Raw genomic sequence first — 24,326 nt, 5'->3', positions numbered from 1 at the left:
TGCCGTGGGAGCCGCCGCTTTGACTTCTCAGAGTTCCTGCTCTGGCCATGGGGCCAAATTATTACAGAGAGAGAGTAAGAAAGCTCGAGGCCGTAGCTTTGGATTTCAGAGTCTTCCAGCTCGAGGCCCTTGTGTCTCATTAACAGGTGTTTCTGGGTTCACTTGTTTTCTCTCTTTCTCTAAAATGTTCTTCTACATTTCCAATACCCCACGGAGGGTGGAGTCTGTTTTGTAATTACACCTACAGTCTCTCCATGGCCCGAGGTATTTCTGTGGTTTCTGAGCATAAAAAGAAAACCAACAAAAACCTATTGGCCAAACGGAGGCCCCTGTGTCAGCTGTTCTCTCTATCCTGTGTCCACTTGAGAAGTTAGCAGATTCATCCCCCAGGGGCCTTGAGGATTTGGGCTTGTCTGCCGTGGGCCCTAGGAGAGGTGGGTAGATCCACACCCCGCTTCGGAATGAAGGTCCTCTGTGTAGGAATGGGGAGCCCTAAAGACCAGGGAGCTGTGGGCCCAGGGCCCAGGACAGAAGAGCCAAGGAGGGAACTTACCAGGGGTGTGGGGACCGCAGAAGAGGCTTGGCTGCTTTTCTGGCTTCTAGCGAGGCCTTTACCTGCAATCACCCAAGGGCAGAAGAAGGCACAAAGCTGAAAGGCCAGCCCTCCCCTGGCTCAAGGTGGGAGCCTGTCCTTTTCCACTCCTGACCCTTCTCCAGGGACCTTTCTAGCCTGCTTCCCCAGGGGCCCCAAAAGCTCCTTTTTTTGTCTGTTTGGTTTTTGTCTTTTTGCCATTTCTGGGGCCGTTCCCGTGGCATATGGAGGTTCCCAGGCTAGGGGTCCAATCGGAGCTGTAGCCGCCGGCCTACACCACAGCCACAGCAACACGGGATCTGAGCCACGTCTGTGACCCACACCACAGCTCACAGCAATGCCAGATCCTTAACCCACTGAGCAAGGGCAGGGATCGAACCCTCAACCTCTTGGTTCCCGGTCGGATTTGTTAACCACTGCGCCACAACGGGAACTCCTCCAGAAGCTCCTTTGACAGGAGCTTGGCGTCTGGTCCCTCAAGGTGAACCAGAAGTTTCCATCAAGAAGCAGACCTGCCTCCCACAGCGTGTGCCGGGGAGGCGGGTGGCCCTCCAGACACGGTGCCTGCGGAGTGCTCGTCTCAGGTCTACACACACACACACACACACAGAGTGCTCCCTTCCTTTAGGGCTGCACCTGAGACATATGGAAGTTCCCAGGGCGTCAAATCTGAGCTGCAGCAATGCCGAACCTTAACCCACTGAGAGAGGGGAGGGATTAAAGCCTCATCCTCATGGATCCTGATGGGGTTCATTACTGCTGAGTCACAACAGGAACACCTTGTTTTTCACTTTAGGCTGCCCTATAGTCTCTGGAGTTCCTGGGCTAGGGATCAGATCAGAGCTGCAGTGGCGACCTGTGCCACAGCTTCAGCAAGGCAGGATCCTTAACCCACCGTGCCGGGCTGGGGATCCAACCTGTGTCCTGGTCCTGCAGAAACACCACCAATCCTCTTGCACCACAGCGGGAGCTCCACATTCACTCATTTGAAAGCCTCCCCTTGACCCCTTTCACTTTCCCCAATTCCCACCACCGCCAAACCACTACCTACCCCTTCTATTCCTTTGACTTCGCCTCCGATTGAACAAATGACTGATTATAGAGATGATCCCCAGGCCCGTGATCAGAATGCAGACGATGAGAATGGACGTCCTGGAAGGAACCAGACATGGCCCTTGGAGGAAACCACCTCCAGGTTCTCTAGGCAGGGTCCCCTCTCCCGGGACCTGTCCCCTCTCCCCGCCCCTGCCCCCACCCAATCCCAGCAGCTCCTGGCAGCCGGATTCCTTTAGAGCATCTCTCTCCTCCAGACCACACTTGATTGGACCAGGGCCGGGGGCGGGGGTGGGGGTGTCTGACCAAGCTGGGCCGAGCCCCCTCCTCAGAAACTAACGTGGGCCTGGGAGTTGGGGGGCTGGTCTCAGGCAGGCTAGGCTCTTGAACAGGGAGAAGAAAACTCAGGAGCTACAAATAGGTATCTTCTCCCGTGACAAAAAAACGAAACATAAGACAGTGGCACAGAGAGCAAAGAGGCAAACACCCCCTAAGAGTGGCAGATTGAGATGGAGCTAAGTGCCGAGGGTGCGCCTGACCATTTCTGAGGGTGGCCGTGTTTCTGCCCGCGCACTTCCTCAGACATTGCTCTCTCCTTATGAAGAATTCTCCTCTTGCATTAAAACAGCTGGAGGGGGAGTTCCCGCTGTGGCTCAGCGGGTTAAGAACCCCACATAGTGTCCCTGAGGATGCAGGTTCGATCCCTGGCATCACTGCTGCAGCTGCAGCTTGGGTTATGACTGTGACTCAGATCTGATCCCTGGCTTGGGAGGGAGCTCCGTATGACGCGGGGCAGCCAAAAATGAAAATGCTTTGGCGTCGCCCAGATGCAGCTCGGATCCAGGGTTGCTGTGACTTTAGCTCCAATTCAACCCCTAGCCTGGGAACCTCCATATACGGCACGTGCAGCCCTAAAAAGAAAAAGAAGGAAAAAAAAAAAGCTGGAGGGCATTTTTGCTGCTTGCGACCAAGAGTCCTAAACTATATTCTTTTGAAAGAAAGCAAACAGTCACTTGAAGATAGATGGTTCAGGAGGAGAAACAACACACGGCTGAAAGCAGCAGGGGCGAATCAGTGGTCAGGTTGTGTTGTCACTGTATTGCCCACCCGCAGTCCGTTCGTCTCCTAAAGTTCCCACTCACCTGGAGTGATCTGCCTTGTGGACAACTTTGGAAGCCCTGCAGCTTCTGTTCTTGCTGCCTGATAGGTCTGTGTCAGAAAGGATTTGCTGAGAGTCAAATAAGACCCACCCCCAGCCCCTTGCTTTGTCTTCTGCACCTCTGCCCAGCATTCTCACGGTCTCCCGGGAGCAAGTGCCCTGGGGACGGCTGGGTCAAGCGGAAGCACCGGGTCCCGCTGTATAAATGTACCCCGCACAGGGCGGAAGGTGGAGGGAACAAGCAGGTGCTGAAATCCAGCCCCTCCTCGCTTTGCCAAATTACACACCCTGCCACCGGGCTTTGTGCACCTGGGGAAAGGGGCGCCTTTTCCAGATTTGCACAGAGGCTCTGTGTTGACTAGAAGCAGCCCGTGGTTTGAGAGTCCCAGGCTGAAGGCTGGAGGAGGGAGCCCATCACAGGTACCAGAGGGCCAGTCCTGTCCTTCAGAACTGATCAGTAGGTAACACGATTGCCACATCGTGCTTCGGATGTCCACCAAAACCCTCTGAGAGAAGGGCCACCATAGCCAGCCACATTGCCACCTGTGATGAGACCAGGGCGGGGGGTGGGATGTCCGTGTTTCATTTACAGTAAGGAGCACATTTAGGTGGGACCTCTCTCATCCTGAGCCCAACACTCAGGACAGACCACACGGGCTAAGTAAAAGGAGAACCACACAAAGTAGAAACAGAGTAGGTGCAAAGGCCGTCGCACAGTCAGTAAGAGGCTAAAACCTACTGGCTGAGTGTGAGCGAGGCTCTCTAGCACCAGGAGGGGACTCTCCAGAGTGTCCCTTAAGTCCCCTGGTGCGTTTTCCTACTGGCTTTGTGCTCAGGGTTGCCTGGAAAAAGACAGCCCTTCTAGAAACGGAAATAATGAGGAGCCACAGGAGGGAAAAGAAGAGAAAGGCAGCGCTTTCCGCGAGCAATGTGCCCAAGAGGGGCTTTCTGGTGGGAAGGGAGGCTCTCAGCCTTGGACACAAGAACTTTGGTGACCATCTGGGGACCCCACGCCTTCGCCCTGCCTCAAAGGAGCCACACCCAGGCTTCGACAGACTCCCCCTGTCCCCCTGTGCAGTGCCACTCCCACCCAACACCCTCCTGGTGCCAACTGCACTCCTTAAAAGAAAGCACCGCCCCTTGGACCATATTTGTCCCTATAAGTTATGAAACCACTGGAAGTGGACGGATTTTGAAGGGGCTTGTCCAGGGGCCTAGACTGCTTTTTACAGCATCGGTCACTTCTCAAGGGGCGAATCTTCAAGATTCTAGACTTTGCAGGCAAAGATGTCACCCAAGTTCCACAAGCCAGAGGGCTCTGAGTGGGGAGCGGTTACAAGAGCACCCTGGGGGCCCAGACAGCCTCCTCTTCCCCAGATTCCAAGGGCAGCACCTGTAGCGGCTGCCCTGCTCCGGAGGGAAGGACAGACCAGTTCACCCCAGAGCGCCTAGGGGAGCGAGAGTTGTAGGAAGTATTTAGCACATTCAGCACTAGCTAATGCCCCCTGCTGTGGGTCACGCCCACTGGGCCCCCCGACAGGCTCCTTACCTTTTCCAGACCAAAAATTTTTGGCCAGGGCTCTTCTGTTGTCCGTCACGACCAGCTCGGTGAAATCCATGTCATCCCTGGCGAAGTCCCTCTGGATGCCACACCAGTACCAGCCTGTGTCCTCCTTGGTCAGACAGGACACGGTGATAATGAGCTGGTTTCCTGTGTCCTGCAGGACCACCCGGTCAGTGCTATTGGGTGTGAAGGCGAGGATGTTGCAATAGTCTCGGAAATAACCTCGGCACCAGTATTTGCGGTGGTCCTTATAGTGGGCATCGTAGTGGCAGATGGCGGAAGCTGTGTCCAGCACAAAGCTTTCCTTGACTTTCTCATCCATGACCATGGCATCTGTGAAAACACACACATGCACACACACACACACACACACACACCCCATTACTCTTTTTAAACACATTGCAGTTCCTGAATCCTCAAGGAGAATTAATTAAACCATTGGAAGCTGATTTTTGCCAGCTTTGGATTGGCAACCGTTATGGGCTAAATCGTGTCCCCCTAAAGTATATACTTTGACTCATGACCAGCCAGTGCTTTGAGCTGTGACCGTATTTGGACTTAGAGCCTTGAAGAAGGGAATTAAGTTCAAACGAGAGAATTAGAAGGGACCCCAATCCAACCTGACGGGTGTCCTAATAAAGACGATGAGGACACAGACGACAGAGGGGTGACCATGTGAGGGCCCAGTGAGAAGGCGGCCCTCTGCAAGCCAAGGAGAGAGACCTCAGGAGAAACCAAACCTGCCGACGCCTAGAGCTTTGTCTTCCAGCTCCATCACTGCAAGGCAACACATTTCTGTGGTTTAAGCCACACCATCGAGGGTCGTTACAGCAGGCCTAGCAAGTCAACACGGCAGCCCTGGAGAAGCCTTCTTCCCTGGCCTGAGAGTAAGTGACAGATGGGATCCCCTTCTGCAAGGATTTTGGGGGGCTCTCACGTGGCGTGGTGGGAGGCTTGAAGAACGGAGGCTCCCGGCCCCCCACTCCACCTTGGCCCCCACTAAGAAAGAAAGGAAGATTAAAACAGAAACAGACTCACAGACAGAGAAAACCAATGTATGGTTACCAAAGGGGAAAGAGTGGAGGGAGGAATAGGAGTTTGGGGCAAACAGATACACAGCACTGGGCATAAAACAGATAAACAGCAAGGACCTGCTGTATAGACTAGGGAACTCTATCCAATATCTTATAATAACCTATAACAGAAAAGAGCCTGAAAAAGAATGTGTGTGTGTGTGTGTCTACACACATACATGTATATATATACATACATATATACACACAGGTATTTTCAGGTATGTATGTAAAACCGAATCACTCTGCGGTACACCATCACAACATTGCAAATCAACTGTACTTCCATTTTTTTAAAGAAGAAAGTCAGGTGGTTCGGAGGCTTCTGCTGGCTGTGTTGGGCTGAAAACAGAGGAGTCAGGCTCTGCCCTGTCCTTAGGGGCTAAGAACTTCGTATTTCCTCCACGCAAAACTGGTGTGGACACCTCTGCTGTCTCAGGATGTTGCATCACGAGGAAGTCGTGCCCACTCCGTCCAGCTTGACCGTGGCTGGGGAAGTGTCTGACCAAGGAGACCTGATGGGCTGCAGAGCCCACGCCTTCTTCAGCCTTCCAGACGTCTGCTCGGTTCCCCTCAAATGCTGCCTCAACCGTAGCCCACACTGGGTGGGACCAGCCTACAGTGCAGGCTGGGCTCTCCGATATCATTTGACATGATGTGATATTTTGTTCTCATATCAACCCCGTGAGGAAGCTCGTGCAAAGCAGAGGCACGGTAACTCCCAAAGGTCACGCGGCTAGAGGGCAGTGGAGCGGGGGCCAGCCTGGTCCTCTGAGTCTCATCTTTGGGGTCAGGCATGGACACAAAGTGGAAAGTCCCATCCTCATACATCAGCACAAACGTGTTCAAGGGGAGAAGGGGGAGGGAAGGGACCTTAATCTGAAAGGGAGAATACAGAGCCTTCATTTTAGCTGAGGGTTTCCAATTCCCCAATGTGCTTTTATGAGAGGTAAGAACAAAGAACTCATTTGGACCAGACCTAAGTTCACCTCCTTTTATTTTCCCAGCCTGGTCCTTCTGGTGAGTTGAGCTAATAAGCAGAAACTCCAAGTAGAAAAGGAGAAGGCAATGCAAGGTCGCTGGGAAGCTTGAGGCTGGAGATGTTCCCTCCCCATCTCTTACCTGAAACGACAGTCAAGGAGAGCAGAATGAAGAGCCCCATGGCTGGAAGGAAGTGAACCTTCAACTGGGGTGACCAGACGGACTCAGGGGGTCTTTGGCGTTCTGGATCTGTTTAAAGGAAACAGATGTCTTTGTGCTTAAGATGGTTTCATCCTGTTTGGAGAGACCATGGGAAAGGAGGACCAACCAGTTAATCCAAGAAGTGCCACTATGTACAGGTATCTGGGTTGTGCACTGCACAAGGGTCCCTCATCAGAGGGATGCCATACACGGACATAAGCTTACTTCTATAGTAATGTGGGGCAACTGAGAAAATTCTGGGCTTCCCAGCAGAGCCCAAACAGTGGAGATCCCCCTCTTAGATAAATCCATTCTGGAACACAAGGCCTTGTCCACACGCAGAAGAGCATGTGCACACACAACCTCACCAGCACATACTCGGCTGTGTGACTGTGCTGTCCTGCCAGTGGTCCAGGTATCACCCGAGGCCAGGCCTCTTGTCTGTCCACAACTCTTGGAGGCCTAGTTCCTGTTCAGCTGAGAGGAAGACTAGGACGGAGATTCATAACTACCCTGCCTCCCCAGTGGCCACTGCAGCCTCATCTGGGGAGTGGGTTGGGGCTGGAGCCTGCAGCTGTCAGTGGCAGATGTGCCTGGCATCTGGAGCATGTGAGCAGATGAAAGTGTGGGTGTTTGGGCACCAGCAGCCAGGCCGCAGCCTATAGACATCCTGAAGATTTTCCTGGGCAGAGCCAGATCAAGGCTTTCTGTCTATGCAGCAGAAGCTTCCCCTGATTCTTAATGGGAATCATATGACCTAGCCACTGATTTTTAAAGTTTTTTTTTTGTTTTGCTTTGATTTTTAGGGCTGCACCTGCAGCATATGGAAGTTCCCAGGCTAGAGGAGCTGCAACTGCCAGCCCACACCACAGCCACAGCAACTCCAGATCCGAACCGCATCTTCGACCTACACCGTAGCTCATGGCAATGCCAAATCCCTGACCCACTGAGGGAGGCCAGGGATTGAACCTGCATTCTCATGGAGTTGGTTTTCCTCTGCAACACAAGGGGAGCTCCCTGATTTTTAAAGTTGGAATTATAGAACCACCCTCGGGTGAACTTAAGCGGAATGCTTACTCAGCACATCCCAGAGCGACAATTATTCATCAAGGGCCAGAAGTGGGTAGTTGCCCAGGTTTTGAAGAACGTCCTTTCTTGCGGAAGAGGACCCTGTGTCTAATTCACACCAAGTCAGCATACGGGCCAGCATCACAGTTCTTGTTTCACCTGCATCATTGCAGGGGCTTTGCCTCTATTGCCTCATCTCTTCCTCATGAGACCTTTATGAGGTCAACAATCAAACTACAAGGGGAGAAAAAGGAAGGGTGCAAGAATCTACAGATGAAAGGCGGCTTAAGAGACACCCTGACACAACTGCAACACGTGGAACTTTTTTGGATCCTGGCTGAAGCAAACCATTGAGAAAATTTGGACAGTGACTAGGTAGCTGATGCTAGAGGGAAATAATTGTTAGGCTTTTTCCGAGGTGACAGTGACCTTGCCATAGTCAGCCTCTGAGATGGCTCCTGGCATTCACGCCATTGTAGAGCCCCTTCCTTTGACACAGGTATTATTAGTTTCATTTTACAAATGAGAAAGACGGAGGCTCAGTTTAAGTAATGGCTAAGATTGAGTTCACACAGCTAGGGCAGCCACCAGGGGGTGGGGGGGTGCTGAATCTGAAAAGAAAAAAATATTCTTTCCATCACTCGATTCTGCTTCCCCAGTAGCAACAACTGCAAAACTATGGACCCCTTTGGAGTTTACAAAGGCCTGTTACATCTGCCATGTCACCTGAGCACTTGGGGCAAGATGCAGCCTTATTTTCTTATTCCCATCATCCCCATACAGTATCTAAGGGCAGGGTTTCTCTAGAAAATGTGCATTTGTTGGTTAGAAACTGAACATTCAGAGGGGCCGTGGCCAGACCACATATAAAAATAGAACTCTGGCCCGCAACCAGCCCAGGAAACCAGCCCCTTATCTATAGTAACTGGCCCAGGAAGCCAGCCTGATGTAAACCAGACTTATAGGAAGTGAGACCATCATTCCCAAGAACAATCCGGTGAGCCAAACAATAGTCCTTGTAACAACTGGCCTCGAGTGGCCAGGACCTGATGAATCACTGAGCGCTTCCCTAATTTTTGTCCAATGAGGGACCAACCAGAAAAAGCCAACCCCCCTAAGCAGTCACACAAGGATGTCCCACTTCAGCCCGACTGCAGGCCCCCCAGGCCGATGGGCTCCAGTCAGGATGGACCTGCAGCCTTTTTTCTACAACGTAGAAGGACCCCACTCCTTGGCCTGCCTTTGAGTCTCTGCCAAACAGCAAGGGGCGGCGGCTGACTCCCGTGCTATCGTAAGCTCAGAATAAATAGCCTGTGCTCCTCTCACTTGGTTGGGCTTCACTCATTTCCACAGTTGACTTGATTAAAAAATTGGGTAAATTGGAGTTCCCATTGTGGCACAGTGGAAACAAATCCAACTAGAAACCATGAGGTTGCAGGCTCGATCCCTGGCCTCGCTCAGGGGGTGAAGGATCCAGCATTGCTGTGAGCTGTGGTGTAGGGTGCAGATGCAGCTTGGATCCTGTGTTGCTGTGGCTGTGGTGTGGGCCAATGGCTGTAGCTCCGATTGGACCCCTAGCCTGGGAACCTCCATATGCTCTGGGTGCAGCCCTGAAAAGCAAAAAAGCAAAATAAAATAAAATAAAAAATAAATTGAGTAAATCAGCCCAGAGACTTAACATCAGCCTTTGTTCTAGCGAATTCGTACGGAGGAGGAGGGAGCCAACCTCGGTTTAGTCTGGGTGGTCTTTTCACCGTGTTCCTTTTAAAATGAAAGCCCAGCAGCCGCTCATGCTGATGTTTAGCTGGAGGGAGCTGGGCAGGAGGCAGACTTGGGGAAACTCCTGGGACACTAAGCTCTAAACTTGAAACCAGAGTGGGTCTTGCTGCTTCTGGTCCAGCTCCTTACCAGTGAGTTTTGGTTCATCTTTTTTTTTTTTTTCTTTTTAGGGCCACACCCACAGCACATGGAAGTTCCCAGGCTAGGGATGGAATTGGAGCTGTACCCACCAGCCTACGCCACAGCCACAGCAATGTCAGATTCGAGCTGCCTCTGCAACCTACACCACCGCTCACAGTGGATCCTTAACCCACTGAGCGAAGCCAGGGATCAAACCTGTGTCCTCATGGATACTAGTCAGGTTCTTAACCCACCGAGCCACAATGGAAACTCTGGTTCATCTTTTTTGAGCTCACACCAAAAGCCATTTCACCGTAAGGGCCTCTTCTGGGCTGGCAGAGCCCCTTCACTCAAGAGGTTCCCGTGGAAAGAAAAAAGAGGGAGAAGAGAGAAGAGGAGGGAGAGAAAGGGGGGGGGGTGTGTTTCTGAAACTCAGGAAATACAGCTTATCTGAGGACACCGCATGATCCGGGATGGACTGCTGTTCTCTTTGGGGGGGAAGCAGACACTTCAACTCAAGTTTCCAAAAAGGGCAAAGTTCCAAGTGCTGCTACAGCCTGAGAACCAGCCAGCCCTGCCCTCGGGTCTCCCCACAGGGCAAAGGCGAGTCCTGGGCAGAACAGTGTGCCAGGGACACCCAGTGCCCCAGTGTAAACCCAGGGCCTGGTCCTGAGGGGCATTTTAACTAAACACAAAAATTAATTCAAGGCGAAAAGCCTTAAATCAAACAAGAGGGTACCATTAAGAAAAAAAAATTGGAGACGGGGAAGGCTTGTTTTTTTGAAAGCAAAAAAGCTCCCCCAAAATGTTGACAGGGAGCTTATCAGGACAAAAGTACCCTCCCATGTCCAGGAACCCCCAGAAATGGTGGGGTGCACCCTGGTCCTCTGCCCGGAACAGAGGACTGGGGATGGCACCAGGCCGTGGCTATTGGGGTGCCCAGCTCTGCCTGGCACTAGCACAAAAGTGCATATGGGCTTTTAAACATCCCAGACAGAGTTGATCCTTCCTGGGCCGACAAGGCGCGACACAGGACACTTCCCTGCAGTGAAATGTTAACAAGATAAACATGGTTATCAGACTCTGGCCTAAGATCAGGGGTAGGATAAACTTGCAGGATATTGGCTAAGAATTCATTGAGAGAGAGAGAAAAAAAAATGTTTTCTGTACACTTATCCTCTTTGATGTGGTTTAACTGAAATCTCCATCCTGCTACTCTTCATCAAGTTAATATATTTATTGTTGGGGGTGACGGTCCACGGCTGCAGATTTGAAGAGCCCCCTCCGAGGTGCCACCTCGAATCTCCAGAGCCACACTCAGTGCCCCAATGATGCGACTAGAACTCTGTTGCTGTCTGATGTCCTGATTAATGAGAGATCAACAATCGTAGCTAAGGCCAAAACCCCAGCAGTCAGTGACTATACAAACCAGAGTTTGTACCCAGGTGTCTGTTCGTTGTACCTAAGCTGAACTTAAAGAGTTTGGACTTTGTAGAAGTTACAGGTCCCTCTGCATGTCTACGGAGAGTAGCAAGAAGCTTGGGCTCTCTCACAAGGCAGGGCTGTGTTTATTTATTTATTTATTTATTTTGTCTTTTTAAGCCCACACACGTGGCACATGGTGCTTCCCAGGCTAGGGGTCTAATCAGAGCTGTAGCTGCTGGCCTACACCACAGCCACAGCAACGCGGGATCCGAGCCGTGTCTGCAACCTACACCACAGAACACGGCAACGTCAGATCCTTAACCCACTGAGCGAGGCCAGGGATCAAACCTGCAACCTCACGGTTCCTAGTCGGATTCATTAACCACTGAGCCATGACGGGAACTCCAGGGCTGCATTTAAATCCTGGCTCTCCTACTTGTTAACTGTGTGATCGTGGACAAGTTACTTAACCTCTCTGTGCCTCAGTTTTTTTCTTCTGCAAAATAGCGCTGATAATAATGGTGGGACCTCAAAGACTGTGAGGGCCAAAAGAGATAATGCACGCCCCGGGGGAGGGATAAATTAGGGGTGTGGGATTAAAATACACAGACTACCATATATAAAATAGATAACGAACAAGGGAACCGTACTTAACATCTCGTAATAACCTATAAGGGAAAAGAATCTGAAAAAGAACAGATTTGTGTGTGTGTGTGGGTGTGGGTGTGGGTATGGGTGTGTATAACTGATTCACTGTACTGTGCATGTGAAACTAATACAACGTTGTAAATCAACTGTACTTCAATTTTTTTTTTTGTCTTTTTGCCATTTCTTGGGCCGCTCCCATGGCATATGGAGGTTCCCAGGCTAGGGGTCCAATCAGAGCTGCGGCCGCCAGCCTACACCAGAGCCACAGCAACGCAGGATCCGAGCCATGTCTGTGACCTACACCACAGCTCACGGCAATGCCGGATCGTTAACCCACTGAGCAAGGGCAGGGATCGAACCCGCAACCTCATGGTTCCTAGTCGGATTCGTTAACCACTGCGCCACGACGGAACTCCTCAATTTTTAAAAAAGAAAAAAAAAGAGATAATGTATACAAAATCGTTAGTACATAGAAAGTGCTCAACAAATGATGGTTACCCAGTGTCTCTTTTTGCCGTGCTTCCACTAATCCTATTAAAATAAAACACCAGGACGCTCCTGCTATGGCGCAATGGGATAAGCAGTGTCTCTTCTCTAACACCTGATGAACTGTTCATAAAGCTGACAAATGCTCTGATCAGCCCTGGAAAAAAGGAGTAGGGTGTTGGGGGGCCGGGGTGAAGGTCCTAGAATTTACACAGATGAACAAGTCACATGGCATCAGGTAGCAAGCAGCCTGAGTGCCAGGAGCAGCCAGCTGGGTCTGACCCTCAGCAAAGAGCTACACAATAGGTAGTTACCTTCTTTTATTTACTCAAATACACTGACAAGTGAGTTCAGCAATTTAAGTCCCCCTTAAACTCAGTTCATTCCTTGCATTCCCACCATCTTCCAGGCATCTGCCAAGAGCAGGGTTGTCCTCCTAGTTCCACGGTGGAGGAGAACTGCGTCAGCATCGTGTATGTATCCAGCCTGATTGGGCGGCCTTTGGTCAGGATGTCAGTGGAGGCATCCTTCAAACTCCATCACTTCTGTTTGGGAGGGAGGGGCACAGGCAGCCATAGCAGTAGAACACTGTCCTCAAGTCAGATACCCAGAACATCGAAAAGAAGGACGAGAAAGCAAATGAATTAGATCGTAGGGAAGGTACAATTGGAGGCAGCCAGCCAAACGCTTCCCACCTGGGTGGAAGGCAGCAAAGACATGTGAGCCGTTGGCCCAGGTGGACAGACCCCCAAGTGTTTGTTGTTGTCGAATCCGAAGGTCAATGGGATGGACGGTCATCTTTCATGAACTATTCAGAGGGCTTCTTGGTGCTTGGGTCCAAGGAATTAGAGGGCTGGCAAATCACACAGGCTTTGAGGATCAAAATGTAGGTTTCCTTGAACTTCTTTATTTTATAAGCATAGACGATAGGGTTCATCATGGAGTTAGCATGGGACAGCAGGATGCCCAAGTACAGCACAACTTCTGGGACTTCACCTTTAAAGTAGATGATACAGTTGATGATAGATAAAGGCAGCCAGGACAAGGCAAATAAGAAAAGAACCAGAAACAGAGACTTGGCTGTCTTGAACTCCCGTCCATAAAATGCACCTGTCTCTTTGGAGCCAGAGAAGTTAGGATTGAGTTTGTGCCGGATGACATAGAAGATGTCAAGGTAGATGGCGCACATGACAACCAGGGGAATGAAAATCCAAGTGAAGAAGCTGAAGTAGACCATGTAATCCATCCTCATGACCGAACGGAACTGGCAGGAAAGGAAGGTGAGGTTCCTGTGGTACTCTGAGGTCAGTTTCACGTTCCAGCCGAACATGGGGGTCAGTCCCACCAGGAATGACACCAGCCAGCAAAGGCCCAGAGCCAACCATATTCTTCGTTGAGTGGTGACCCTCCTGTATCTGTTGGAATGGAAGAGAGTCCGTGAGTTCCCAGCAGGAATGGCTAAAGGGTGGGGGCAGCTGGAGCTGGAGAGTGTTGGCGTTCTATGGTGATTTCAGCCAAACTCTACTGGATATGAAGACACAGTGAGCTGATGCTGACTGGGAACTTTGCTAAGAAAGTACAACCTCCAGTGGACCTGGAGTTGCCTAGAGTTGGGGCTTGCATGCCCCACTCCCAGTTCTATTTCTAGCCCAAGAATTCTTCAATCCTTGGGAGGTGAGAGTTAGTGAAGTCTCCTGGGATGGCCTACCTGGGGAGAAATCAGCTCCTCAAAGCACGTTGGCCTGCTGTGCTCTGCTTTCCTGCTTGCTTCGCTTGACTGCTGTGCCACTCTCCATAAATCAGACACTGCCTCTGCCCTCCTCCCCCTCTATCTGTGTCTGCCCCTGCTTCTCTATTTGCACCACACTTGGTGTTTGAGTTAAGAGTCCGTGGAGTTGCCAAGGTCATGTTGAGGTGCTTCTAGGACCTTAAAAGACTCATCCCATCAAAAGTCACCATTTCTCCTTAAACCATTCTTCCTGACAACATTCTACACAGACTGCAAGAAGGAAACAGATTTTCCAGTACTATGGCCTCAGTAGACTTTCTCTCAATGAAATCTCATGACAAACGGGAGGTATTTTTATGATAATCTCCATTTGGTGGATGGTAATGGCACCACAGTAGTTAACCGCTACCATTGACTGAGTCTAGACTGTGTGCCGGGCATATTTCGAAGAGCTTTACCTGCATTGACTCACTTGATCTTATGAGACAGGTGCAATTATCATCCTCATTTTATCATTGAAAAAAAAAAAAAATGAAACAGACCAGCTAAGCAGCTTGTACAAGCTAAGAGTGGTGGAGCTAAAACTGGAAAGAGGTAAGTCTATGTTCAGAGCAGTTTAACCACTATGCTGAGGAAATGAGGCAGAAAAAGGTGAATAACTGGCCCAAGATCAGACCTCAAGATCTGGGATTTGAACCCAAGTCGGTGGCTCCCTCACCATGCACTTTCCACAAGAGAAGAGGAGAGACAGAGACCAATGCAGCTCAGGACATCTGGGGAATTCGGTTTCTTTATCTGGCAGTCTGTTCTGTTCACATGGGCACACGAAAGGTTGTTACTACTTTCTGCCATGGAGAACTTTTTGGGCTCCATTCTCAACATGGAAGAGGAAGCAAAGTTAAGATAGGTTTAAAATAACCTACATTTGCAAAGAGCAAAACCATCAGTTTATCTCCTCTTCTTCTTCTCTGTCTGCTTATCTTATCATCTGGTATGTTTCTGTCATTTCTAAAAATCAAGAGCATTTTTCACTATTTAAAGATGCATCAAGCTTTTATCATCCTTAGCGCCCCCCCCGCCGGGATTCGAGCACCTCACTCCCATAGTCGGTGCGTGGGGTGGGGGTGGGGGTGGTGCGGTCAGAGTGTCCTCTGCTTTCTAGTTCCTGAGCCTCAGCTCGTCCTTGCTAAACCCTCATCACACACCAAGCAGGGAAAAGAACCTCTTTCAAGCTCAGAGGCCAGTTTGGATTGGTTTCCACTCAAAAAGTCCAGGATCTGAACATTGTAACCCCCTTCCCCAGGCGCCCCTTGCACTGCTGCACGGCACCCCTCTTCAACCTAGTTACCTGACCGTGAGCTTGACCCGCAGGTATCGGTCCACGGCAATGGCTAGCAAGGACATGATGGAGGCGTGGGTGAAGATCAGCAGCAGGCAGGTCATGAGAAGGCAGCTATAAAAGTGGATCGTGACACCCAGGCTGACGACAATGGCCAAAGGCATGACCAGCACCCCAACAGCGATGTCAGCCAGGGCAAGGGAGACGATGAAATAGAAGGTGGTGGTCTTCAGGCTGGGGTTCAGCTTGACCACCCAGATGACCAGCACGTTGCCCACTATGGCGCAGAGCCCGATGAGAATCTCCACGGTGATGTAGGCCACACTGGCCAATGACACAGCAGTGCTGTTGACCAGCATCTTGCTCTCCAAGAGGAGCCTCCCAGGGGACAGATGTGCCTGCAGGATCCGTGTGGACCAGGGAGCCTAGCTCTTGCCCGACATCTTGCCAGAGTCCAGGGGCAGCAGCTGCAGTCCAGAACTCACCACTGGCCCATTCCTTCTCTGCGCTGGTGGAACCCCCTCTCTTGAAAGAGAGCCCATCCCCGGGCCATCACTTCCAGCCCCGACATGGGCTACACGTCCCCGAGTTCCCAGAAGCCTGGAGGACAGTTCTGTGTGGGCCGAATGTGAAAGTGCCACGGCTCTCAGTTCCCCCACCTCCAGAGGGCTACTCGAGCTCCATCGAGATAAGCAGTGCTCTTCAGTGCTGTTTCAGGAAGTGAGATGGGCCAAGAGGAAGCCCAGAGCCAGGAGCCCTCGGCGAGAAGATGGAAAGAACGGGGTCGGGGTCGTGGGGGGGAGGAATGTGTGTGGCGTGAAGGAGGCTCAGCCTTCATTTCCTCGGGGACCGGATAAGAATGTCACACTGGGTGGGAGAGGGGCTGGGAGCACTGACTATGTCATGTTCTCGTTTTCTGCTAGCTTAGCAGAAAGATCCCGTGATAAGGACGTAAACAGAACATGCAGAGGAACAAGAAGTGGACTTTGGTGGCAGGCTCCTAACCTCAGCCAGAATGGGCTGTTTCTGAGTGCAAGCTACAGACTGACAACCTGTGTCTACTCGAAGCTCACAGGTTGACATCTGCCCCTCAAGGTCAAGGCATTTGGAAGTGGGAGCTTTGGGAGGTTACAGGGTCATAAAAGGGGCGCCCTCATGAATGAGATTAGTGTCCCTTTAAGAGAGACCCACAGAGCTCTCTTGCCCCTTCCACCATCTATGTAGCAGGAAGTGGGCTCACACCAGACACGGGTTCTGCTGGGGACTTATCTTGGACTTCCCAACCTCCAGAGCTATGAGTAATAAATGTCTCTTGTTTCTAAGCCACTTAGTGTTGGGTATTTGGTTATATCAGCCCAGATGGATGACACAGTGCATAACGGCAAGTGCTGAGAATTCACCCACATGAATTGACCCTTCCCTGGGCACAGCTGGAACCCAGGCTTTGGATCAAAGATCTTTCGCCAAAGGGACAAATTCAGATGCCCTGTTTGGATGAGCAAAACGTGAACACCTCCCGTGCGCATCACATCTTTGGCACCTCATCTCCCCTTCTCAGCCCACACGCCCAGCACGCCCTCACACTAGCAACCAGACCGTGTCAAAGCTATGTGAGGGACAAGAGGACAACAGGATGACTGGCCACACAGAAAGGAGGGAAGGGGCAACAGGTGCACATAATCGGGGCACACCTCCTGCCCTCCTGCCCCGAGCCCCGCCCTGCAGGAACAGCTGTCTGTCTGGGAATCTGACCCTCTCCCCGAAGCTGCTCACCTGGTCTCAACTGCTGGGAATGAGACCCTGGAATGCAATTGTGTCGCAGGGTCCCTGAGGGTCACGAGCTTCTCAGTGCTGCCCCTCGAAGAGTTACTGAGAGAGACAGCCAAAGCAACAGTGGCACCCTAGCTCACACAGTGGATGGAAGGGTTTATAATATTGATGTTAAGCACCAATCTATGTACAGCCCAAAATAAAATTTGACAATCCTGCGAGTGCTGCTCGGGTGTTTCAAACAAATGCTTCTCAGCGGGTACTAGCGAGATGGCCCGGCGTGGGGCCGGCCAGCGTCTCCTTTAGTTGTCCTGCTTCTGCAGCATCCTTTGCACCACCTCCCCTGCAGAATCCCAAGTCTGCTGGTCTCCTTGCTCATCCTGCTGGACTTGCCACATCTACCTGAGCAAACTCCCCAGACTTTAAGGGGCAGCCCTCTCCTACTTTGTTTAAAATTTTTTTTTATTATTTTTTCCATTTTAAACGCTTTTTATTTTTTACATTGTAGTTGGTTTGCAGTGTTCTGACAATTTTCTACTGCAATTCTTTTTTTTTTTTTTTTTGTCTTTTTAGGGCGACACCCACGGCACATGGACGTTCCCAGGCTAGGGGTCCAATTGGAGCTGCAGCTGCCGGCCTACATGACAGCCACAGCAATTCAGGATCTGAGCCGTGTCTGTGACTTACACCACAGCTCACGGCAACGCCAGATCTTTAACCCACTGAGGGAGGCCAGGGATCCACATCCTCATGGATACACGTGGGTTTGTAACCCGCTAAGCCACAAAGGGAACTCCCCCAGCTGCGTTTCTCTCGCTCCAGCATCTCCCCGTGTCAGCAGCGCCCACATCCCTGCGCTTGGGGACCATGAAAATCTTCACCAACCTCCACCGTGGCCTCTCCTACATGTTTCTACTGCAACCGCTCTTTTCCTTCAGAGAAGGAAGACACAGAAAGCAATTTCTAGCAGGCTGTGTGCTCCCCAGATGGGTCCTCCTCACTGTAAAGCAACTGTCGAGTCTTGGTGACTCGCTGGAAAATGTGTACCCCCCTCTCCGGACCTTCAGCCATCTTAGCACCCAATAACCTGCAGTGACAGAAAGGCCCTCTAGGGTAGGGAGGAGTTGTGTCGCCTGGCTGTGACATGCTCTGGTAGAGCTAAGGAGCATTTTCCCTGGGGGTTTGGTAGCTCCGGGTCTGCCTCTCAGGCCATCTGGCGGGGGGGGGGGGAATGGAAGGAGTGGGCCCGCCACAGAGTGGTGCGTGGATGTCTGCTCTGTGTCCGGGAGCTGGCCAGACACTGGACACCTCCTGCATTTAGAAGGACAAAGATCGTGGCCCTTGCGGGGTTGTGGGCCCGAAGCTGGGGGCAGGAGAAAGGTGATGGAGGCCGAGAAAAGTGCCTGAACTGATCCATCCACTGGAAGTGGGCCATTAGGCCTGGATGTGACAGCTGGAAACCTGGCTTATGTGCGCTTTCAGATTCTGGCCCCTTTCCTCTCCTTTGAGACCTAGGTGAGTCCTTCTGAAGCCGGCCCATCTCAGCTGGGTTAGGAAGCCAAGGAGAGGGGTTTGGGCCCAAAAAAGTGGGGATGGGCACAGGGTAGCTTGGGAGAGAATAACCCCCAGGACAAAGGAGAGACCGGGGTTACCCCTGGAGCCACTGGCCCAGCCTCCGCTTCTCCCAGGAATTGTTCCCAGGATCCTCTGCCCAAACCTGGGGAGTTTCCTCTCCGCAAAAAAGGGAAGGGGGGGGGCTGATCTGAGGGGGAGGGGAAAGGCTTTCACGATCACTTAGCATTTGGGGCCCAGGACCGGCCCCTGGGGGTCTGTTTCACTCTCGATTGAACACCAAAGGGCAGCCAGGGACAGAGGACAGAGAGGCCAGGACGAATGGTCACCTTTCCCCACGCCCCAACCGCCGCCCACAGCCACTCTCAGTCAGGAGCTTCCCTATCATCGCTGAGCCTCCTAACCCAGCCCCGGGTCCGAGCCCCCCTCACAGCCTCCGTGCTGCTCTCGGGAATCCAGTCCAGACTCCTCGGAATGGCATCGGGGACCCTCCGAGACGGGGGTCTCCCAGCCCCCGCCCCCATTCCCTGGGACACATAAATGCCACCGGGACAGGCACCCCCGCGCAGAGCGGGCCCTTTCACTTCCTCCTCCCTGTGCACGCGCTCCTTTCCGGCTGGGAAGGTCCCCCCAAGCCCGCATCCTCGCAGAACACAAGCACTTTTCCTTCTAGACGCTTCTTAAACAGAACTTTGAAGAAAACTTTGCACGCCTCCCCCAACCCCCAAGGCGTAGTCCCCCGTGAACGTCTGCAGAGCCGGGACGCCCACTCTTCCTTCCTGCATTTCTAGCCCCTGACACGACCCCTGGCAGCTCTGAGAATATTGATAAATGAATGCCTAGGAAAGCAACTCGGTGAAGCAGGGAATATAAACGCAGCACTGGGTAGAGGATGCCGGTCGGCTAGGACCGAAGCGCGCTCCATCCTACCAGCGGCGGCCGTGAGCGGTTTAGGCACCCGGTGGCATCCAGCGCTCTGGATGAAGCGAGAGCATCGTGACTGTTGAGTACATGGAGGCGCCAAAGGGTTAAGTAGGTCGCCCCTGGTGGCAGAGCTGGGAAGTGGCAGAGCTGGCACTGAAACCTCAACTCCCGGCTTTTGTCAATGAATGCTCAAGGGAACTAGCTTTCGCAAGGACAAGGAGTCCCTGGATTTGATGTTGTCATATTCTGATGTTGTCATATTCTAAACTCATGCCTGGAGAAGAAAGGGGTGACCGAGACCAGAGGAACAAAGTCCAGGTAGAGTGTAGGTCCATCACCGACTCCCAGTGAACAAGAGTCAGAGGCATCAGAGAGACACTTCTACAGGCAGGCCATAGAGGGGCTGGGGCCCCAAGGGGACCTCTGGGCCACAAAGAAAACCTTTTGTGGCACCAAGGTGCCACACAAAAATATATATATATATTTTTTTGGCTTTTTTTTTTTCTTGGGCCACTCCCGCGGCACATGGAGGTTCCCAGGCTAGGGGTCGAACCGGAGCTGTAGCCACCGGCCTACACCAGAGCCACAGCAACGCGGGATCCGAGCCGCGTCTGCAACCTACACCACAGCTCATGGCAACGCCGGATCGTTAACCCACTGAGCAAGGGCAGGGACCGAACCCGCAACCTCATGGTTCCTAGTCGGATTCGTTAACCACTGCGCCACGACGGGAACTCCAAAAAAATATTTTTTAAAAATAAACTGTGAGTGAAAGGTGGCTCAGTGGATTTTCCCCGCCTACACAAAGGCCATGTCTGTTTCAGTTCTACTAAGAGAACCTGAAATCCCTGGAGGAGGGAAGGGTCCAGAAGGAGCCATGAACCTGAACTGAGGAGAAAGCAGCTAGAGACCTGAGAAAAGGCCCCTTGTGTCCCAAACTGGCCTAGAGTCCCCTTGGGATGACACAACAGGATACAGCTCGACCTCAAGGCTGCAACCTGGTCCTTGGGGTTCTGCTTAAAATCCTAAGAGGCTGGCCAAGGATGGTTCCTGGCTCTTTTGCAGCTTCTCAGAAAAGCCCGGGAAACCCCAGCAATCAGTCTGCAGTCACAGCAAGATGCAGTGTTAGCAGGGGCCCTGGGAAAGAACTCTGGGGCCCCAGAACTGGTGCAGGTGGCTGCTGAGACAGAATGTTCCACAGGCGGAAGGTGGCGGCTTCTCCCAGGGGCCAGTTCTCACTGACTCAACTGCTGCCTGCAGAGTTGCACAAAATCATTTTGCTCACTTCCTCTTGCCCCCATCGCCACTTCCCCAAAGCCTTATATTTTTACAGAGTTTGATGCTTGCTAGCCAACAGCAAAGGCCTAGAAAGAACAAGTGCTCAGAGTCGCTCCAGGATGGTGGCCTCTCTTCCTCCCCTCTCTCAGCACCCCTCCCTTCTCTGCCTCTCAGTCCAGCCAGAGGGAAGAGGCTGGGCTGATCTGGAGCCACTGTCCCCAGGGGACTTCCTACTAAGGCTTCTGCTTTGACCAAGGAGCCAGGGAGTTCTTGTAGGCTGAGTTTAGGAGATTCAATTAGAGTCCGCACGAGTGGGGAGGAAAGAGGTCAGGGTTCCTTCACTCTGAGCAACAGGAAATCCTGCCCAGGCAAGGGGAGCTGTTCCTGGCGCCTCCACCCCACCCACCAGACCCTCCACCTACACGGAGCATGTCAGAAGGCCTCTGGCCCCTAGTGGAGAATCCAGAGACGGATTCAGCCAACTGTGTTTGTTCCAGGTCCTAGGGACTTGGGAAGTGAGATATTCCAATTGCTTGAGTCTTAAGAAGTAGAGGGAGGCTCTTATTCCTGTGTCCCTGTCAAGGGCGCTATGTGGAGCAGTGGCCACCAGGTGGCAGCACAGTTCCACTACCGCTCAAGAAGCCCGCTGAGCAAGAAGACCAGCGAGAAACTAAGGGCATGGCCTCCAAGCACCGCTTTGCCAGCCCCCTTGGGTGGTGCAGCAAATGAAAGAAGAGAGAGGACTAAAAGCAAGGGAGACACGGAGCCCTTTCTATCTGCCTAACTTCAATCCAATCTCAAAGCACATTCCTGGGCAGTACCAAATTCCGTCCCTTGGACCCAAGAAGGCTGAAAAGCAGCTTCTCCTTTCAAACCCGTGAGTCTTCCAATAAAAACAGTATTTGTTGTTCTTCATAGTGTGAAGAACAACACTCATTCAATTAGCATCACGAGCCCACATGGCAGGCGTCCGTTCATCTCATCTCCCAGCAGAAGAAACTGGGGCAGACCGGTGGAGGGGAAGGCTCCAGGTTGCACAACTGGTCAGAGGCTGTTTGAGGACAGAGCGTCTCCGGCCTCCTTGACTCAGGGCAGGACAGAGACCACGAGGGCAGGTGCCACCGGGATGTTTTGCTCCTCACCACACCTACATCGCCAGCCCTCCCTTGGCACCTGCCAACCTCCGATATCCATCCTCTCCCTTCTATGGGCACAAGCCCACTGAGCCATTTTCCAGCCCTTTGGGCTGGGCAGCTCCACGACCCCCGCAGTGACCAACTGACTTCCTGCCCTTGACCCCCAGGCTCTTAATCTAGACACCAGAGGGTGTAGAAATGAATCTGGGTAAAGCAGCTGCTGATCCTACGTGTCTCCAGCAGGGCCAGGTCCTGGCCCCCCTTCTTTTTACCTTCTACCTAACAAATGTGAGGCCACGCCCGCAGGAATTGGTGCAAACTCCCCCCATTTTGATGCCATATGTGTCTCCCCCACCTGCTCCGCAAGGCCTCTCATATTTACGGTTGTGAGAGCTGCATTGATGGGTGCCAACTGACATGCACCAGGCACTCGGCCAGGAGGTTTGCATGCCTTGGTGACAATTCTCCGGCGACCCCGCAAGTGAGTATTATTTGATCCATTGCACAGATGAGGAAGCTAAGGCCCCGGGGCCCCTGTATGCCTGGCTCTGGGAAACACAGCCAGAAAATGGCAGAGCTGGGCCCGAACCCAAGTCTGTCTGGGCTTCAAAGCCCTGGCTCGTCTCAAGTGAACCACACAAGAAGGGTTCCACATCAGCAATGCCAAAGCCCGCATTGTCACTTGGGGCAGAAGATTTTTCCGTGTCCTAATGGATGAAACTTGTTTCACGGGTCGGGCCAGCTACTAGGGTCAGTGTGTTATTGGGTCACTTGTCTGCTCTCCAGCTCCTGCCAACGCTCAGCTCAGACGGTGGTTCCTCTGGGCCAGTGGAGAGCGGCCAGCACCCTCGCCCCCCACACTCTCTACGTGCTGGTCCCGCCGTGGGCCATGATTAGACAGCGGTGTCCTGGAACCATGTGACTCTCATTCCCCACTGACGCGCCTTCCTGGACGACCTTATTGTCTTCGCTTTTTATTAAAGGTAAAAACAGCAGCAGTCATGCGAAGCGCGTCTTGCATTTCATCAAGATACTCTCTGCTGTTATGTTCCCTCCAGAAAGTTGCTCAGGATGCATTTCTCTGAGGAGGTTCGTGCTGGAAAAGAGGTTGCTTTTCTTCATAAGCTGGCCTGCTTTGTTGAACTGCTTAGTGGAAAAGCTTTGTCTCGTTGGGTTTTGTGTGGGCAGCCAAGAGGCTCGTTGCTGGTGTTCTGTCTCCGTAACCACGCTGTGGTTTTTCACAGAGTCTGTATGACCCATGTCAGCCCTTGGCACCTGGGGACCCCATTATGCCCTGTTCTTTTTTTTTTTCTTTTTCCTTTTTGGCTGTCCTGCAGCCTATGATGTTCCCAGGCCAGTTGGGTCAGTTGTCTGCTCTCCAGCTCCTGTTGCTGGAGATCCAAGCCACAGTTGTGACCTAAGCCATAGCAGCAGCAACCCCGGATCTTTAACCCACTGCACCAGGCTGGGAATTGAACCCATGTTCCAGTGCTCCCAAGACATCACCCATCCCTTTGCACCGCATCGGGAACTCCTGCCCTGTTCTTTTGCTATGAGTGGCTCAAATCCTTTTTGGAAGCAGGCAGAGTGTAAATAATAAATATGCAGAACCAACAGAAGAAGGCCCATTGGCACTTATTTTGAAAGCGTGTCTGCTGGTTGATTATCCCAGCCTATGGTATAAAGATTCTGTCAATTTTCCTGCATGCCTTTGGGGTGAGGACTTTTCCCCAGATGATCAGTTTGGAGATTAAAAAAAACCAAACTCACCTGAGACTAGAAATCCCCCCTGGGGTTGAGTCCTCTGAGGAAAGCTGTCAACACGATAGCTGAAGCATCAGTGTCCCGCAGGACCTAGTGGACGCTCCCTTAGCAATGACACCGTATGGGGCACGCGAGCACCACTCCCTCCCCTCCCCCGGGAGAACTTACTTTTGTTTACGTGGCCTCACCCACTTCCACAAAGGACCGAAGTTAGAGCCAGGCTGAGTCGAAAGCTTCCTCCTCTGCACTCCCACTTCATCTCACACATGCTTCTATTCGAGCGCTTCTTACACTACTTTGTAGGTATTTATTTCCACGACGGCTCCTCTCACTAGCGAGGAAACCTCCAGCAACTAGAAAATTCCTTAAGAAAACTGCAGAAGAAATTGTGCCTTATTCATCTTTCCATCTTCCACCCACACCCTCTCCCCAAAGCACCAAGAGCCTGAAGTAACGCCTGGCACGTACAGGCGACTGACGCTGCGTTCTCACTAGATGCAAGATGTGCTATGCTCAGGTCTTGCTGCCCCTCACCTGGTGAGAGTGCAGAGCCTAGCTTTCCACGTCCCGCGAGGAGTCAGGAGGGATGCAGGAAGACCTCTTCCTCCACAAAAATAGCCTTGTGCTTCTGACGTCAATTGCAAACCAGTACAGACAGAAAACAG

General features: G+C 52.1%; 1 protein-coding gene across 3 annotated transcripts; it reads right to left on the bottom strand.

Moving 5' to 3' along the window:
• Positions 1-364: 364 nt before the first annotated feature.
• Positions 365-23,897, bottom strand: ADORA3 (adenosine A3 receptor). 3 transcript variants are annotated; one of them, XM_047785016.1, is made up of 8 exons: positions 15,227-17,379; positions 14,650-14,667; positions 11,419-11,425; positions 6,564-6,645; positions 4,354-4,701; positions 2,788-2,854; positions 1,644-1,744; positions 365-615 (listed from the first exon to the last, which is right to left on the bottom strand). In XM_047785016.1, exons 1-8 carry the CDS (start codon positions 15,574-15,576, stop codon positions 380-382), a joined length of 1,209 nt encoding a protein of 402 aa, XP_047640972.1. In that variant the 5' UTR covers positions 15,577-17,379; the 3' UTR covers positions 365-379. The 3 variants fall into 3 exon arrangements, with proteins under 3 accessions (XP_047640972.1, XP_047640971.1, XP_047640970.1); XM_047785015.1 differs by lacking the exons at positions 365-615; positions 1,644-1,744; positions 2,788-2,854; ... (3 more) ...; positions 14,650-14,667; positions 15,227-17,379 and adding exons at positions 12,455-13,564; positions 23,830-23,897; XM_047785014.1 differs by lacking the exons at positions 365-615; positions 1,644-1,744; positions 2,788-2,854; ... (2 more) ...; positions 11,419-11,425; positions 14,650-14,667 and adding an exon at positions 12,455-13,564 and having other exon boundaries at positions 15,227-16,112.
• Between the last annotated feature and the right edge of the window lie 429 nt (positions 23,898-24,326).

This window comes from Phacochoerus africanus, chromosome 6 (assembly GCF_016906955.1).
Source record: "Phacochoerus africanus isolate WHEZ1 chromosome 6, ROS_Pafr_v1, whole genome shotgun sequence".
Classification (NCBI taxonomy): Eukaryota; Metazoa; Chordata; class Mammalia; order Artiodactyla; family Suidae; genus Phacochoerus; species Phacochoerus africanus.
This window is presented reverse-complemented; position numbering and strand designations above follow the sequence as displayed.

Bases quoted from the DNA above. Each gene is read 5' to 3' on its own strand.
- ADORA3 (XM_047785016.1), bottom strand. From the start codon at position 15,576: ATGCTGGTCAACAGCACTGCTGTGTCATTGGCCAGTGTGGCCTACATC. The intron at 4,702-6,563 runs GTAAGAGATGGG...GTGTTTTCACAG, and splicing joins CTCCTTGACTGTCGTTTCAG to ATGCCATGGTCATGGATGAG. The intron at 1,745-2,787 runs GTGAGTGGGAAC...GGTTCCTTCCAG, and splicing joins CACAAGGCAGATCACTCCAG to GACGTCCATTCTCATCGTCT.